This window comes from Merops nubicus, unplaced genomic scaffold (genome assembly GCF_000691845.1).
Source record: "Merops nubicus isolate BGI_N331 unplaced genomic scaffold, ASM69184v1 scaffold1072, whole genome shotgun sequence".
In the NCBI taxonomy this organism is placed as follows: domain Eukaryota; kingdom Metazoa; phylum Chordata; class Aves; order Coraciiformes; family Meropidae; genus Merops; species Merops nubicus.
Window position 1 is genome coordinate 15,497 of NW_008592658.1, and position 19,175 is coordinate 34,671.

The following is a 19,175-nucleotide window of genomic DNA, read 5'->3' on the forward strand; positions in this document are numbered from 1 at the left end:
CACCAGATCTTCACTAACATTACAAACTACAAATGACAAGTCACTTAGAAGTCTTCATTAGGCAAATTCATACTTTCTAAGATCTTTTTTGTGAAGCTGCTAATGTTTGGATTGGCTTAGAGTTTTAATTAAGGCTGCTATTTAACATTCATACTGCACCTGTGCCTAGAAGCCAAGCAAACTGATGCCTCAAAATTCTGGGCACTGTTGCAAACTAATCTTAAATATGTGTGCAAAGTGGGCCATTTTCCTAATTCTGACTTTAATATTTTACTTCATACCCAGTTTCCTGTGCTCCTGAACCTTGGAAAAGATAGTGTTTCTTCAGCTGGCATAGATTACTGTGCAAGCTGGGAGACCAGTATCTGGGATTTCATACTCTGCTAATATCATGTAGTGCTTTATCAAACTCAGAAAGAACACAGCAGTTATTTTGTTTACATAGCCTAATTATTGCAGTTGTTCTGTTTGGTTGTTATTAGAGTGATATTTCTAAATTTACACCTGCTATTGGTTTGGCTGATGTGGAGTAGGATTTCTGCTCACACAAACTTGATTATGTTTGGATATTATACCACTACCAGTACTCTCTTTTATGAACAACTACAAAGCAGTTAATGTGAAAGACTTGTGAAGAAGAAAAAAAAAACCACAATTTTTTTTTTTCTAAATCTGTGCCTAAAATTTGTGTATGTAGCAGTTCTGAAGACTTTTATGAAGCAAGCTGGGAAGTCACAATGACATCCAGAAAGGGTTAATTTATTCTACCTGAGTTTGGAGAAAAATAAACTGATGCTACAAATTTATAGTTGATGGATGCTAAGCACTTTTTGCCTTGATGTGTGGGTTTAGGAAAGTTGAAAATCACTTCTGAAAATTCTACCTGGCAGACTAAAATTTTCCTATAAATACAACATACAGGCTGTCAGAGACTCGCTCATGGCAAAGGTGTGGACATTCAAATAAACAGCAGTCTATTCATAACAGATACTCAGTAGTTCCAGTGGATGGTATTAGTAGTTACACATTAAATTTGCATGATTTTTTCCTTCTTCCTTTTCTTTCATTTTGATTTCTGTTTAATCTAAGAAGGGAAAATGTCATGGCCTTAAATAGCTGTGAGGCATGTATCTTCCTCAGGTTTGTATTGATCTTACTTGCTTCAGTCCCACCACTGCCTTTGAAAATTCCCCAAAGATGCTACAGTTAGTTAGATCATCTACATGTAAGCACTAGGCTGGCACAGGAGCTAAAGCTACAAAGAGGCAGGGCCAAAGCAGAGCACTGTTCCTGTGTGGAATTCCATCACACTAACACTGAAACCCATCAGCCATACAATCACCTGTCTACATCATTTCACAGGTTTGGAGCCTTGACTGTTTTTTTAAAGTAGAATGTTATTTTTGCAGGAACTAACTTTTTAATTAAAATAAACCTTTTTTTTCCCCCACAGCCTGTTTCCCAGGAGTGTCCTTAGTTCAGCGCTATGTCACTATTTGATTTAATACAGCTGTTTTATCATGAGATTCTTTTCTTGTATCAACATAAATGTTTTGGTTTAGATTTTTGTGTGGTCTTGGAAGCCAATACTGTGCAAATGCACATATTTGCTACTTTTTGTGTTTTGTTTTGTTTTTTTCAGGTAATATCAAAATTATCAAACAAGTCTACACTATCTCAGGTATGTTAGTTGCATTTTAAATACGCAAAGCTTGACTTTGAAACATGCACTCAGTTGTGGCTACAGAAAAGCTGGAAAAAACCCAGCTGACTTCCGTGGTTTCAGAATGAGACTTTAAATAGCATCCTGCAGATTATTCTGCCACTGTCCATTTTATGAGTAACAGCTTATGATCTTTTCTTTCAGATGTTGGATTTGGATATCCTCCTATCGCACCTGCATTTTAAATACATGGTTACCCAAACCAAAGTTTTGAGTATGGATAATGCTCATTCTCTGTAGAGTACAGGCTGCATCAGGGCCAGGTCCTGTGCAATTTAATCATCATGACAGTCTTCAGATAACTCTTATGGCCAGCAATAAGGCTATTACATTTTATAGAGACAGGTCCTTTGCCACTGTTTTGAATTCTTACCTTTTCATACATCTCAGATGGAAAGGACCTAGTTCACTAAATTAGCCAGTGCAAGTGTGCCATACCATACAGCAAAATTAAATCCATGCTGCAAGACATTTAGACAGACACTAGCAGGGGCTTAAAACATTTGTATAAACTCCCCAATCTGCATTTCTACTCAGCCAATCTTACTTGGCCAAAAAGAGGGATATTTGCCTCTATAAGTTCATCTTAAGTTTTCTAGCTGAAGTTCACAGTGCCTTAATCAAGCTCCATATTGGCATTTTTCAGCATTCCTAAGCAGTGTATTTTGTTTCAAAGAAACAATTACAAACAATATATTGCTTTTTTACACTATACTTTAACTAACACATAAGGTACGAAACCCACGTCTATGTTGCCTTTAAATTGCCTTAGTTTCCCCATTGCACATTTAAGGTGCATTTTTTTTAAAAAACAGATGTAGATCTGCTTTTCAATGATTCAGTTCTGAAGTCGACATTGTCACACCACTGGTACAATAATGGGACTTTGTATAAACTGAAAAATCTGCTTGCTATCCCAGAAGTGGTTTCAGTTACCACAACTAAGAAGGTTACAGAAGACAAGAGGAAAAGGCCTCTAGTTGCTCCAGGGGAGGGTTAGGTTGGACAGTAGGAAAAATTTCTTCACCCAAAAGGGTTGTCAAGCATTGGAACAGGCTGCCCAGGAAAGTAAGTGGTAGAGTCGTGATACCTGGAGGTATTTAAAAGACACATAGATGTGGTGCTCAGTGACATGGTTTAAGGGTGGACTTGGCAGTGTTAGGTTAATGGTTGGACTCAGTCATCTTAAAGGACTTTTCCAATCTAAACTATTCTGTGACATTTGGCCTTGAGCTGAACTTATGTAAATTCTGTTTATACATTATAAATAGTTCCATATAAAATGTGGAATTTTATGAATTACAGCCTCAGCTCTTTCCCAATTCCCTTGGTTCACCAGAAGTATGAAAGTGAAATTCAAAAGAAATAATGTCTCAGCAAAGCAAGATTAATCTATGCAAGTGTACATATGGCACACAGCTTTTAAGAACTAGTCATGTAATCTTTCTTGGTGACAAAACATATTGCAATGAGTTCACTGGCTATATTGATAGTGACCTTTTTTAATTTGTTTATATTTTTCTCACGTATGCACTTATAGCCATAGTTGAGGAGGGAAGCTATGGGAGAGTTCAAAAGGAACTATCTCTAACGAGAAGTGAAAGTTGGGCTAGATCTAGGTTTCTTCCAGGATGAACACCAGAAGAAATTGCGGTTCTGCAACACCAGGCTCTGAATTTTACACCAATGTGTATTATCTGCTATTTTAGACGGAGCTCAAGGGAAATGGAAATATAAAGAAGAGACTACCTTCAATTGTGGAAGACGAAGATGAGGATGAGGAGGGAGAAGAAGAAAGCAGCATCCTTTCACCAATTCGTACAAGAAGCACAAATTGTTCTCAGCAGAAAAAGGCTGGAAGCAATAAAAGCCACCTAGGGAGAAACCTGAAGCAGTTGGCCTCCGGAACAGTGCCCTTTCATTCACCCATCCGTGCTTGTAGTTCAAACCCCTCAAGAACCAAACACGAAACAGAGCTCCATTACTACTCCAAGAGGAGGGAGAAAAACCTTAAATTACACCTTTCAGCACTGACTACCAGTGGTCCACCTGACCTGAGTCCAAGGTAGTAGTTATGAACAATTATTTTCTTCTCTATAACTCCTATTAAAAAATATCATGGCTGTAATACTCTAAAATATTTTGTTTTCTTTAATGGTTGATACTTCTGTTCATCCCACAGAGAAAGAAAAGTCCTCTTATAGTAGAAACTATTACATATTTTGCAGAATGTTATGACTTTGGGACTTTATTGTGAAATAAAGTATTTCTACCAATACAATGGGAAAGTAATGAACAATTATGAAAATTACTATTTAAATAGTCTGGCTTTATGGTATCATTTTGTCCATCTATAATAATATGTATTCCCACAATAGTACTGTGAAACATTTGGAGTCCATCAGAAAGACAGCAATTTAGAAAGCAAGTAGATGATAATACAGCATAGCTGTGCAAACAGAAAAATTACTGGGGTAAAGAACTACAATGGAAAACTCTTGTCTAGCAATATTAGAAAATATTTAGAGCTTTTTTATATTAGAGAAAGGAAACCTGATAATACAAGTTATGTAGAGACTAAATATAGAGTTGAGAAAATCTGTTTTGCTTTGACTTTCGACATAAATAAGAGTTATATAATAGTTTATTGGAGTATTATTACCATATAATTTTAAATATGTTTCTACTTGCACGCTACCTGTAAGGTGATTTATGTATCTTATTTCTAAATTTCTGCAACTTAATATTTATTATTAACCAAGGTTTTTGGGATCAGTTCTTTACAGAAGTCACAATCATTTTTTCACATATGAGAAGCTGCAGCAGTTGATCTTCCAGTTCAGGTTTTGTTTCTGTAATTTGAAGTACTTTATATGTTCAAGAACTTTCTTTATTCGCTGGAGGCAAAGTGGCAGTTTCAGAAGCTTGCCATTGCAAATATGGAATGGCCACAACATGACCAATATTTATTTAGCTCTGTCAAGGAACCTATCCCTAAGGATGAAATCATAAAAAGGACATGGAAGACTATATAGAAATAATCTTTTGCCCTCATATATTTGATCAGTACAGTTCTATTTCAAATAGGAACAGGATGCAAACTGGGTTTTGTCAATACAGGGGAAGATAATGTGTGAACAAGCAGCTTATTCATGAGAAAAATTGAAATGCATAGTGGATATGTTCTCATTTCTTTCATAGATCCTGTATGAATTTGGTTCAGGTCAGCTGTGAGTAAAGGTTATACTCATTTACATACAAGTGGTAGTTCAGGGGAAAGCTGTCTTTCATGTTTCTGCTGAAATGCAGTCTTTCTCATTATTATTCTGAACATATGCAACCAGACATTGGCACCCAAACACAAAAGCAATTGTGAAACTAGTATTATTAGATATATTACTATGTCTTATTTCCGTTCATAATTTTATACTGCAGAATAATCCTTTTTATAGGCTGGAAAACTGGGCCAAGATCTATGTATTTTTCAGACTGTTTTCTAGTGAAAACACTTTCATATTATTTCCCAGGATGAGTTTATATCAGAACATGTAAACTTACAAGTTAAAATGACTTTAAAAGGAGTCTTCAATGTTTCTTAGTAAGTACTAAAAAGAAAATAAGACTTTAATTAAGATCCTCACTTTTGTTTGCTGTTGGACAGCAGTGTAAGAGTAAAGCAATACTCTAGTTGAAACTAGTCAGTGCAGTTGTGAGGTGTATAACCACATTTTGTCAAGAGAACATACTTTGTCTAAAAAATTCATTCTACCATGGATGTTCCCTGGAATAAGCCAACCAAAGCTCTTCGCTGGTACTTCAAGGTCTCATCTTGTACACCACAGTGAAGGCAATAAAGCACAGAGACTGGGTAAAATATTTAAATAGTTCTTGGCACAAAAAATAGAAGCTAGCATCCTGACATCTAGGTTACAACTGTACTCTTCTTAATCACTTTTTGGGTACTGACTATGAAGTAGATGAGCAACAAAAGTAAGAAAGAGTGAATGATAATAAAGGCAGTCCTGGGAGGAGGCATTTATGCACTTGAACCTCCTCAGATGCACATGGACAAGTGCCCTGATTGACTGGACAGAAGTTACATGCTAATCTTTCCTGACTTTTTGACTTTTTGGCCTTGAGGAGTGGAGGTGTCTGTCTTCAGAAGAAAATTCAAGGCCATACAGTAGTTAGTTCAGAATGAGGTGAGACTTACCAATTACTTTTGTCCCCTCATGTTTTAAACTCACTAGATTATGTTGTTCTACAACCAGTTCATTGAATATGAATTATAGGCATCTTGCCTATTACATATTTCCCACATAGAAGCCTCTCTTTTGTCTCTCCAGAGATAGCTATTCTTGGTAATATAAAATTTTTTTTCGTCAGAATCTTTAAACACTTTAAAGAATATAACATCTATAAATTTCAAGTCATGTCTGAGCAGGTTTCCCCCTGTGTGCTTTAAAGGCAGTTAAAATGTTAGCATTTTGTATAATTAGAAATCCTTACAAAAGGGATATTAGTGTTTAAAATTTGCTTTTGGAAGCAGTGAGGCCAGATGACATTAAATAGGTTTTACAGCAAATTTCAAACAAAGCAATCATTTGGATTTTCAGCTGCACATAATAGTATAGGCCCAAGCAGCTCAAGCACCATATTTCAGTCTCATCTCCTCCCAGAGGCTGGTTAAGATTACAGTGAAGTCTAGTAACATTCAGCTGGCATCTTAAACAGTCACACATGACACAGAGCGCTAAACCCACTTGAGGAGTTAAGAAGGACAAGAATACATGGTATTTGCACAGAGGTCTAAGTTACAAGCCACATACATCAAATCATAGAATCACAGGATGGTAGGTGTTGGAAGTGACCTCTGGAGATCATCTAGTCCAACCACCCTCTTGACACCTGACCTTTAGCTATTTATGAGCATTGATAAGATCCCCTCTCAGTCTTCTCCAGGCTAAACAGACACAGATCTCCCCCAGAGAGATGTTTCAGTCCTCCTATATATCTTCATAGTCCTCCACTGGACTCTTTCCAGTAGTTACCTGTCTCCTTTCAACTGGGGAGCCCAAAACTGGACACAGTACTCCACATGTGGCCTCAGCAGGCAGAGCAGAGCAGGAAAAGAACCTCCTTTGACCTGTTGGTCACACTCCTCTTAACAGACCATTTGCCTTCTTGACACAAGGGCACATTACTGTCTTATGGTGAACTTGTTGTCTAACAGGACTCCAAAGTCCTCTCTGTGGAGTTCCTTTTCAGAAGGTCAACCCCTAATCTGTAAGTTAGATCACAGATATCTCTGTGTAGTCTCTTCTTGTTTCACCAAGCATTTCCAGTCAAGAGGTTTGCTTGAGAACATCCATATTAGATGCAAAGTCTAATTTCCCTCATCACAAAGTTGTCATCATTGACTGAGTGGTCAAGAACTCTCTGCTTTAGCCCTTCAAGTTTAGTATTTAACTCATCTGCCTACTATAAGACAAATCCTGAATCTTGTGCCTGGACAAAACAAGAAACCGATGCGCCACATCTGTCTACTGGCAGTTTTCTGAGTCACTTCCAGTCCTCTTTATAGCACAATTTATAATAAACAAAACCAAAAAATATTCATAATAATACATTTTTAATAATGTGCATTGATTCCTCTGTCTGATACCAGTTTTCTATTCTTTGTATGTACTTGATTATTGTATAAAATGCTTAATTTTTTCTCCTTTGGATTTCTTGACATCGTAAATTTGAGGTCAACAACAATGCATAACTAGAAATAGCTGTCAAAAATGCCTTTTCTAGTAGTTGTAACTAGTACTAATAGTAATGTAACTGGGATATTGAAGCCTGGTCTACACATCTTCCTATACCAAATTTGCAGACAAGTTTGTTTGGCCTGAGCTACTTACTTTATACCAAACTTGAGAATAGCTATTTGCATGGCAAATGCGCTTTTGACTGTGGTTTACAAAGATGCTTTCATAAATACTTTACATTCAGGCTTTTGCTCTGCCCAAGTAAGCCTAATATAAGAGCCTGGCTGTTATGTGTAGAGAGAGTTAAACTTCACAAAAACATAGTAAATCATCTTTAGTTTGTGTAGAGGAAAGAATAGCAACAGATATGAAAAGTAAACTACATACAATCTGGGTTTTGTTAGGACACAGAACTCGTGAGCATTTTGAAACATCAGTTAATTATGTTTAGCTTCACATTCTTACCTCTAACAGGAAGTTTAGTCTTTAGTGACTCACAAGTTATACCAATATAATAGTTTCTACTTTCCTTTAAACTTAATGTTGTGCAAAATTTGCAATTGCTTAAAAATGTGCCATTTAGGAGTAATTTTGACAACATAATCATGAATGTGATCTTTATGAAACTGTTTATGAAATTGCGTCATCACTCCAATTTTTCTCTACAGAATTGTTGATGGGATTGAAGATGGAAACCATAATGAGGAAAGCCAAACCTTTGACTTCAGCTCTGATCAGCTCAGGCAGGAATCCAGGTTATCTCCTACAATTGGAGGTGAGTTTTGCCTTGGAAAATCACTCTTTAGGGAAAACAGTTTTTTGTTTCCCTTTGTTTCTTTGACTCTCAGAAGTGGCATAAATGGATTTAACATATATCAGCACTTTCAGTACTATTTCAGTACCACAACTGGTAGTGCAGAAAAATACAACAGCATACTGAAGGCCATATGTTGTTTTTATGAAAGCAGACAGTTATGATAAAACAGCTTGAAAGAGTACTATATTTTAGGATCAGCCAGGAGCTGCATGCTTCCAAGCTTTTGGACATGGAAGCTACTAAACACAAGGACAGAATTCAGCATAAAAACTTTCCAATACCAACTAAAAAAAACCATACCAATCGTGAAGAGACGTGTGGAAATGTGGCTCTGAATTTTTGTTAAAGATGGTTTACAGAAGTGGAGGAGTATGAAAGTACCTAGATTTTTAAAAGTAAAAGAGTGAAAACTTTGTATAGCAAGAGGTTTTAGGAAGCTTTAAATGACCTACAGTCTGTAAAGGCTGGTAAAATAGTACCACAGAAGAACAGAGCACATCAACATGTGAAAAAAAAAAGCAAGAGAAAGAAGGAGACAGAGGGAGTGACCAGTGGGCTAATGCTGAAGTGGCACAACTAGTGCAGCTCAACCTGCTTCCAACATCCTCTCTTTTACAAGTAAGCAGTCCTTACATAGTTAGGTACATTTTACATTGAGGTTATTAAGGCACATTTTGTCCTTCTTAAAGCAAAATGGGAAAATAATAATAGAAGCTTAATTGTATCTATGATTTTAAAAACAATTAACTTATCACACGGTTGGCACCACACTTGTCATTTTCAGTTCTTTCAAACTCAGACTGAAGAGAGCTGTATCAATTTCATTCATAACACTTTTCTTATACATTATATTGAACGTTAAACACAAGGTTTGCTTTTCATTCATTCCAAATGCAAACTAGGTTTAAATTTAAAGCACTGGTTAAGTCCAAAAATAGCACTGCTATTTCGAAGTTATACTTCTCTTATTTACATGCATTTCAATTATTTTCAGAGTCCGAAATTGGTGCTGCTGTGCTTGTTATCAAAGCAGAAGAGACCAAACAGCAGATCAGCAAGCTTAATAATGAGGTAACGTGTTTTGGGGTGTGTTGAAGGATATTAACAATGATTTAAGGAATGCTGGAGAAAACTCATGAAACTTGGAAATATGATAAATGCATGTTAAACAAGTTTGCAAAACTGGATGTGGTTCCTACATTTAGGCAGTGTGGGTCTTTTAACTCTTTCCCAGATTAATTTTCCACATGAAAGCTATATAAAATTTGTGTCACATGCTAGAGTAAAAACAAAGTGAGGTTAGCGTAGTGTCTAATTTTCTTAGAATTTATCCTCTTCTAGATGTGCTTATATCTCTTTCTTTCCTCTTATTCTTTCCTTAAGCCCTTTCTTCCAATTATTCATATTTTTGTGTACACTTAATCTAGTTATTATTTATTTCCATATGTTACATATTGGTCTTGTAAGCACCTTTCATCCTGGGACAGGTTAACTGGGTCAGATAACACACCTGTCCTCAGCTAGAAGTGCATGCATGAATGCATGACCTCATTTGTATGTCAAACTGTAGGGTTCAAACAAAAGTCTCATGCCCCATTGACTAGAATTTTTTTATAAAACTTGGTCAAAGAACTCAAAAATATCTCCAGATGTTCACTGACAGCATTATTATGATATAAAATCATAGAATGGTTTGCATTGGAAGTGACATTAAAAATCATTTAGTTCCAACACCCCTGCCACGGGCAGGGACACCTCCCACTAGACCAGGTTGCGCAAGGCCCCATCCAACCTGGTCTTGAACACCTCCAGTGGTGGAGCAACCACAACTTCCCTGGGAAACCTGTTCCAGTGTCTCACCATCCTCATACTGAACTTCTTCCTTATATCCATTCTAAATCTACTCTCTTCCAGTTTGAACCCATTATCCCTCATCCTATCACTACAAGCTGTTGTAGAAAGCTCCTCCCCAGCTTTTTTGTAGGCCCCCTTCAGATACTGGAGGCTGCAAGAAGGTCTCCCCAGAGCCTTCTCTTCTCTAGGCTGAACAACACCAACTCTTTCAGCCTGTCCTCATAGGAGAGGTGTTCTGGCCCCCTGATGATCTTTGTGGCCTATTGTATTTCCTGTATGATACTTTTAAAACAGACAACTCATAGTGATTCATCCCTTTTGACTTTGAAGAGGAAAGGTATTTTTAAAATATGAAGATGTATTACGTGGTTATCTGCAAGAGGCAATTGGAAAATACATCATGGTGGCAGAGATGCTAAGGCAGGCATCTTGTGGATTAACCAAATATTTCAACCACAGTAGTTCTGGGCTTGTCATTGGTTTTCTGGTGAAAAGGTGTAAATAAATCTTGGATTAGGGCAATATATTAAAGAGAAAAAAAAAAAAAAAAAAAAAAAAAAAAAAAAAACACCAAACAACCCACTACATAATGAAGGTGATTTCTCTCCATGCACAATCTTTTCTCCCTGATAACAGTAACAAAATTTTATGCAACTTGCTTGCTCACACTAACATAAAAAAGGAAATATGACTATATGCAGTAAAACAGTAAGTCTTCCTCAGAGGGAAAAGGGAAACAGACTCCAAAATCTGGAGAGAAACCTTTCACTGTTCTGAATATGGTTCACTCTTTTATTTTCAAATCGAGGTGGGGGAAACAGTCCATTTTTTCACACAGTATGCTAGCTATGAGACTTCACTTAAAATAAGAGGTGCTTATTTCCCAAGACTTCTGCAATCTTTCCTGGAATAGAGATGGATTTGAAACACTAATTCTTGATTTTAAAAGTCAGCCTCTAGGTTATCAGAAAAAAAAAAGAAGTCATCACCTGTCCTTCTCTTCTTTCCACAGGAGTGTGACAGAAGTGAGTTTGTCTATAGTCTCTTACAATTTAGCAGGTATTAGGAGTCCTGTAACTAAGAGGAAAAGAATCTCTGAAGGTATAAAAAGAGCAGCACTAACTTCCAGAGTCTTGCTAGCTTGATGTGTGAGACAGAATTTGTTTTCACACTGCATAATTGACTGAGGCCTGCACCAAAACAACATGTAAAGTGCTAACGCTGAAAGACAAACAAGATTTTTGGTAGGTTTAGACATCTTTTGTCAACTCTTGAATTGATTTGATTTACATCTAGCCTGGTTAGTGATAAAAAGGCAATAATAACGCAACCAGAAAATACAAAAAATAACAAAAAAAAAAAAAAAACCCACACAATTTATTTACTGTTTAGTAACAGCAGAGAAAGATACATTTCTCTGATTACAGAACCTCATACAGCTTATAGAAGAGTATAGAAATATATGAGGCTACTTTACTGATTATAGAAAATCTTACACTCTGTAAAACACACTAGGAGCATTTATATTCAGCTTTGCGGTATCTCTAAGATTAACTTACTGCGTGCTGTATAAAGTACATTACATAGAGTATATCTGCACTAGTGTAGACATATTTAAGGTGAAAATTATTGGTGGACTTGAAAGGAGTATTCTCTACTTTCACAGCTCATATTTTGTTACCTGTTTAAGAAGGCCCCTTGCAAAGAAAAGAGCATTCTGGCCAAGCAAGAGTCTTAAACGTAAAAACATTTATATACAGGGGAATTCTGAATTCAACATGACAACACATGGGCATAAAATATGGGCAAATATTAGATAGGGACATTAAAAAAAAGAAAATAAAAGGCAGCATGAGGAACAATTCTAAACTGATGTAGATTTAGATTCCATAGGTAACATTCTGGGCTCCAATCCCATAGACAGATGGGTATTCCCCAAGTCCTACCATGGATCGAAATTTACGTTGAAAAACCTGCATGACTATAAGGCTGCTTAGTTGCATATTCTACATGTATTCAAACATGCCCCATTTGGAGTATCTGGACATAACTGATTTGGTAGTTACTCAAATGAGCATATAAGTAGTCCTGCTGGAATATATTAGCTGGGTTTTGGGTTTTTGTTGCAATATTAATTATTAAAAAACACTTGTGGATCCTGTGTTTTCATCATTCCATCACTTGATGATGACCATTAATGGAAGCTTATGAAGTAGTTAAAGATATCAGCAGAGTTAGAAATAAACTTCTTTGTTAAGACATGCGGCCTCCTCCTGAAAAAGAAAATATGAGAAAACAGGTCACAAGTAGCCAACAGCAGCAAACACCATCATTAATACATTTTCCAGTGGAGAGCAGAAGTCAACCAACAAACTCAAAAATAACTGCTTTCATGAAAGGCAATTGTATTACAACAGTTCACTAGTTAGTTTAAAAACATTTCAGCTTTTATTGGGGGAACAAAGACATGCATCTTTCCTTTCAGACATTCAATACAGTCTGTTGTTAGCAATGAAAAGCAAAGTGAAAAAGAGCTATCCCAGAGATAAATCTACAAAACAAGCTATACCTCACTTAGATATTTAGTGGAGCTCTGGGTGGTGTTTTAGGCATATGCCATTCACTACATAATCCAAAGGAAAGTTCATTTACCTAAGAATGAGACTAACAGAAGACAGAGCCTTGATTTCAATTCTCAGATATTGTTACATATTAACTAATAGATGCACAGGCTTCCCTAAGGTGGGTAGGCTCCAAAGTCAGCATGTGCACTGGAATAGGCAATATGAGAGAAACTTGAACACACCCGAGATTCCTACTGTATAGCTCTGTGGTTTGGTTGCACAGATGCTTATCCTTTTTTTTTGGTTTGTTTTTTTTTTTTTCATTCCTTTATGAAACTTCACTTCACATTTTGAGTCTTAATGAGATCCAAGCTGATTAGAAAGAGTTTCCCTCTTGTTCACTATTGTTAGGTGGAGTGGAATAGGATTACTTAATCTCTTACTCTATTTGCCCATTCCATTTAGTCTAAATAATCACTGAATTAAAAAAAGACATGACTTTCATTATACTGTATGGCAGGCAAGAGGGTTACAGTTCAGGTTCTTGCTCTTGTAAAAAATGCAACTATTTAAGCAACAGTTTTGAGATAAAGTGACTAAATACCCAACAGCATAGGACACTTTCTGAGTTGGAGAAAGCTTAATAAAAAGACCTGTTCCAAAATAGACAGAGCAAGAATTTAGGAATACTTCCTTTGCAGAGGCCTATACACGCAACCTGGTCTTTTCAATGCATTTGTCTGCAAAGACCAATCAGATGAATGTATCTAAATATTTAACATTTTTTTCCAGAGGCACCATTTCCCTGGTGCAATAATCCATAACTACTAAGGAGCCCAGAAGTAAAAATAGGAAAGCACTAAGCAGATTTTCTAAGATATACATATGGCCATAAGTCTAGATTAACGTACCTTCCTATCACTGTCCTGTTGTCTCCATTTTACTAGGCTTTTAGCTGTCTCTAATTTGAATGCAACTGTATAAAAAAAGACCGTGGAAATATAATCATGAAATCTTTCTTCTTGGAAGACACTTTTAAGATCTTCAAATCCAACTGTTAACCCAGCACTGCTAGGTCACTGCTAAACCATGTCCCTCAGCACCACATCTACACATCTTTTAAATACATCCAGTACATACTCAACCACTTCCCCGGGCAGCCTGTTTCAGTGCTCTATAATCCTTTCAGTGACAATTTTCATAGAATCATAGAATCATTTAGGTTGGAAGGGACCTCCAAGATCATCAAGTCCAACCATTGAGCCATTAGGGCTCTAAAGTCCTCTGCTAAAACAGATCAGAATCTGTCAGGGTTGGAAGGGACCACAAGGATCCCCCAGTTCCAACCCCTCTGCCATGAGCAGGGACACCTCCCACTAGATCAGGCTGCCCAGAGCCTCATCCAGCCTGGCCTTAAAGACCCCCAGGGATGGGGCCTCAACCACCTCCCTGGGCAACCCATTCCAGGGTCTCACCACTCTCATGGTGAAGAACTTCTTCCTCACATCCAGCCTGAATCTGCCCACTTCCAGCTTTGCCCCATTCCCTCTAGTTCTGTTGTTACTCGATATCCTAAAAAGTCCCTCCCCAGCTTTCTTGTAGGCCCCCCTAAGATACTGGAAGGCCACAATAAGGTCACCTCAGAGCCTTCTCTTCTCCAGACTGAAGAGCCCCAACTCTCTCAGTCTGTCCTCATAGGAGAGCTGCTCCAGCCCTCCCCCACTTTTTCCTAATATCGAATCTAAACATCCCTTGGCATACCTTGAGGCCATTTCCTCTTGTCCTATTGCTTACTACATAGGAGAAGAGACTGACACCCACTTCCCACGACCTCCTTTCATGTTATTTTAGAGACCAATAAGGTCTCTCCTGAGCCTGCTTTTCTCCAGGCTGAACAACCCCAGTTCCCTCAGACGCTATTCATAAGATATGTTCTCTAGACCCTTCACCACCATAGTTGCTCTTCTTTGGACATGCTCCAACACTTTAATGTCCTTCTTGTACTGGTCCCAAAACCAAACACAATATTCAAGGTGCAGCCTCCCCAGTGCCAAGTACAGGAGGACGATCACTTCCCTAGTTCTGCCCACCACACTGTTTCCAATAAAAGCCAGCATGCTGTTGGCCTTCTTTGCCACCTAAGCACACTGCTGGCTAATGTTCAGCCAGCTGTTGCAAGCACCTCCAAGTTCTTTCCTGCCAGGCAGCTTTCCACCCATTCTTCCCCAAGCCTGTAGCATTACACGGGGTAGCTGTGACCTAAGTGCAGAACCCGGTACTTGGCCTTGTTGAACCTCATGCTATTGGCCTCAGCAAACCTCACACTATTGACCTCAGCCCATCAATCCAGCCTGTCCAGAAACTTCTGTAGACCCTCCCTACCTTCAAGAAGATCATCACCCTCTCCTAACTTGGTGTCATCTGCAAGATACTGAGGGTGCACTCAATCCCCTCATCGTTGATAAAGAGATTAAAAAGAACAGGCCCCAGTGCTGAGACCTATGGAACACCACCTGCAAACAGCTGCCAGCTGGATTTAATTCTGTTCACCACAACTCTCTGGGCCCACCCATCCACACAGTGTTCTACACAGTAGACCATATACCCATCCAAGCCATTTTGTTCATGAGAATGTTGAGGGAATCAGTATTGATTTACTAAAGTTCAGGTAGACAACATCCGCAGCCTTTCCCTCATCCATTAAGCAGATCATTTTGTCATAGAAGGACTTCAGGTTCATCTAGCAGAACCTGCCTTTCAGGAGCCCATGCTGACTGGGCCTGATCACCTGGTTGTCCTGTGTGTGCCATATGATGGCACTCAGGATGATCTGCCCCATAATCTTCCCTGGCACTGAGGTCAGACTGACAGGCCTGTAGTTCCCTGGATCCTCCTTCCAGCCCTTTTTGTAGATGTGTGTCACATTTGTTAACTTCCAGTTAACAGTCAACTGGAACCTCCCCAATTAGCCAGGACTGCTAATAAATCATGGAAAGTAGCTGGATGAGCACTTCTGCCAGCGCCCTCAGTACACTTGGTGGATCCCATCTTGTCCCATAGACTTTTGTGTGTCTGAGAGATGTGGTAGGTCACTGACCATTTCCTCTTGGATTATGGGGGCTTCATTCTGCTCCTCGTCCCTGTTTTCCAGCTCATGGGGCTGGGCACTCAGAGGACAACTCATCTTACTATTAAAGACTGGGGCAAAGAAGGCATTGAGTACCTCAGCTTTTTCCTCAGCTTTGGTCACTATATTTCTCCCCCAGCATGCAATAGAGGCAGGAAATACTTCTACTTTGATTCAATGTGCAAAAACCAAATGTGATTTAAAACATAAACCAGTTGAAAATAAGAAAACACCCAAATTCTAGTAAAAATTTTACACTCATAATTTGCAGAGTGTACTTGTACATATTCAACATTCAAATACACAGGTACACAATACAATGCTCAGACATACAGGATGTCTTGTGCAATGCATGCAGACAAACTTGGATTTCATTGTCATGTCCCCTGTTTATCCCATATGTGACCCAGTTCTACTGCAGCCTCTTTCAGCTCCAGAATTTGTGAGCTGATTTCACACTCTACCACATCAGTAGACCCCACAATTACGGTACTAAAACAGTATGATGAACAGAGTATTCAAATTTCTCCCATTTAACTGAAAAACAAACAAACACGAGCAAATATGAATAACGTCAGCTTTTGTACTAGAAAATTGCCTTCTATCTAGCTGCATGTTGGAGCACTTAGTGGAAATTCAGTATTTCTAATTTTAGGTTCTTTTCAATGCAAGTGCCTAAGATACTGTAAGCATTTAGCACTTTCTCAGAACAGAGAAAGTGCATTCACAGGGACATTTCATTTTCAGCTAACAAAAGGATCAATCCTAAATAAATATGGGGGTTTTCCATATCACCTGAAGAAATTTTATAAGTAGATTGTTTTAAAATATATTTTGTATCCAGCTGCTAAAAATCAATCTAATTCTCCTCTCAGGACAGAAAAACAAACAAACAAACAAACAAACAAAAAAAACTAACTTTTTTTTTTGTTTTTTTAAGCAAAACATATTTCTTAACATTAAAAATGTATGCACACAAAGGAAACAGGAATTTTATAATCAGTGTCAAAGAAGAAAAAATTGGTAAAGTTAATCAGGTTTTCATTTTTACATAAGGAATGTATTGTTGAAGTTCAATTTGCAGCTTGAGGACTCAAGAATCCCCCTGACTTAAAGTAATTAAAAACATGTTATCTGTAGCAAGTTCATAACTATATTATCATATGAGAGAAATTATGTTGCATCAAGACTATCCAAATAATTCACTTTGCAGAACATCTGTCAACCAAGAAAAATGTGGCAAAAAGTGAACTAATGACATTTATTGATGACAAAAACTAATTACAACTCATCTATCCCTTGGTGATTTTAGCTATGTAAGTTTAGCATAAAAGTCAAGACACAAAATCTTGCATTATTTTTGTTAAGAAGTAAAAGCTTTCTGAACTATAAACACCAAGTTAACACATTTTTTTGTCCACTGAGAGTTGTAAAAATGTATTTTCCTTTTAACATTAACATTCATATTTCCAAAGAACTCCTACCTTGTTGCTGAGTTCTCTCTTTCTCTCTCTGCTTTTGTACTTTGGTGATTAGTCTTCCCAGCTAATTTTATCTTTCTTCTCATGTTCACTTAATAACTATTAGCATGTGAAGGTAATAAAAATGGCTGATGCTTTAAAGCTAAAGCTAATTTCTCTTTTAAACAGAACATATAGCTCTAACTTTGCATAGTTCCTATATACTGTGGTGTCCTTATTGCACTTTTCCTTGGTGGAAAGGCACCCAAAATAAAGAAATCAATCAAGAGAGGAAGCCATGAATTGCATTTTCTGAAACTCGTCATTGGTAGCATTTTCTTTTGGATTGTTCTTGGTTAGATCTTTTAAGTCACTGACAAAGTACGCAAGCTCAGTCTGCACCAGCCTAGTCAATTCCTAGTGAAGAGAATCCACTTTCTGTATCAATTTTTTTTTTAAAGAAAAATGCTGTTTATGTATCCTGGGAGCATGATCAGTGCCTGGAAAGTGTGGTTCAGGAAAACTTTGTATATGCTTTTCTATAACACTCCGCATAGACAGAATATTATACTTACATACGTGCTTATGACTTTTTCTTTTCAGATGTAAAGTTTAATATTTATCTTAGTTGAATTTGTTATTACTGATATTTAAAAGTGAACATGAATTCCATTTAGCCATTAAAAATAAACATTAAATAAAACCAAGTCAAGATAGACTGCTAAAAATAATGTCTTGAAATGCCCATGGATGACAGCAAATCATTGATCATTCCAATTATGTATGAATCCAACTCACCATGATTACATCCCAGTCATATTTTCTTAGTTGGTTTAGAAGACTGCCATGCAGACTTTAATATCTGAGAAGTCTTCTGACAAGATATATGTTACATCCACAGTATCTTCTTACCTATTAAACCATCTTTTCAGCCAAAAAAGATAATTACATTGTTTTGTTATTGTTTATTCTTAAGAAATATGTTGTCTGTTCTGTTCCAGCTAACCCCGTAGGTGCTTATAGAAATTATTTGCTTAATATTTTTGCACGACATCATATGTACAGCCTTTTTTTCAACAGCACACACTAACAGCTTCTCTTCTCCTAGCTACCTGGGATTTCCATGATTCTATCCTCTGCACAGATCCTATCTTGGACTCAGATTAACTGCAGTGGATTTTTTTTTTTTTTATTTCTGCAACATGGCAGTATCTTTTTCAAGCCCTAGAAACTGTTAAGGCAGCATTTCATGTATATTTGGGATCTCACAGATCATTTTAAAGCTGTCTGCCTAGCACAGCAGGAACCATTTGTATAACTAGCTGTACTGCCTAGCAATATTCACTGAACTCCTGAAAAGAGAATAGCCTTACCAGCATGCAAGGAATTAGTGCTTTTGCACAGGAGGAAACTGTACTGCTTTCAATTTCTGTTTCACAGACTTAAATTTTGTTTTGTTCTTAATCTCTTTTCTTTTGCACTTTCTCGAGCACTGTGAAATTGTTAACATTATTGATAAAATTGTTTCCTGTTACATCTGCTTATTTGTGTCTGCTCAAGAATCTCTGTAGGGTGTAAAAGGGATACCATAAACAGTATAGTATTGATAGTAACAATAACAGTGTACTATATAAGTATAAAATCATAGCAATATCGAGATAGATGGTAATTAATACTAGTATCACAGAAACACAGAATGTTAGGGGTTGGAAGGGAGGTCCAGAAATGAGATTAAGCTTTGAATGTCTAGTAGTTTATCGGAACTTCAGTTAATGTGAGGGATTAAAATATGTTAGGGAAGTGATTTGTGAACAGGCTTCCTGTGGGGTCAGAGAAGCCAGAGAAGGCTCTTGGTACTGTCAGACTGTAGGGAA

General features: G+C 37.4%; 1 protein-coding gene across 1 annotated transcript in view; it reads left to right on the forward strand.

The window, feature by feature from the left end:
- LOC103768069 (potassium voltage-gated channel subfamily H member 8-like) overlaps positions 1-19,175 on the forward strand; it is a gene marked incomplete at its 5' end in the record, with an annotated part of 34,395 nt that overhangs the window by 11,925 nt on the left and 3,295 nt on the right. The window contains 4 exons of the mRNA XM_008935199.1: positions 1,643-1,681; positions 3,433-3,788; positions 8,148-8,254; positions 9,291-9,367. Of these exons, the coding sequence (XP_008933447.1) occupies positions 1,643-1,681; positions 3,433-3,788; positions 8,148-8,254; positions 9,291-9,367 (579 nt within the window). The remainder of the gene's footprint in view (positions 1-1,642; positions 1,682-3,432; positions 3,789-8,147; positions 8,255-9,290; positions 9,368-19,175) is intronic.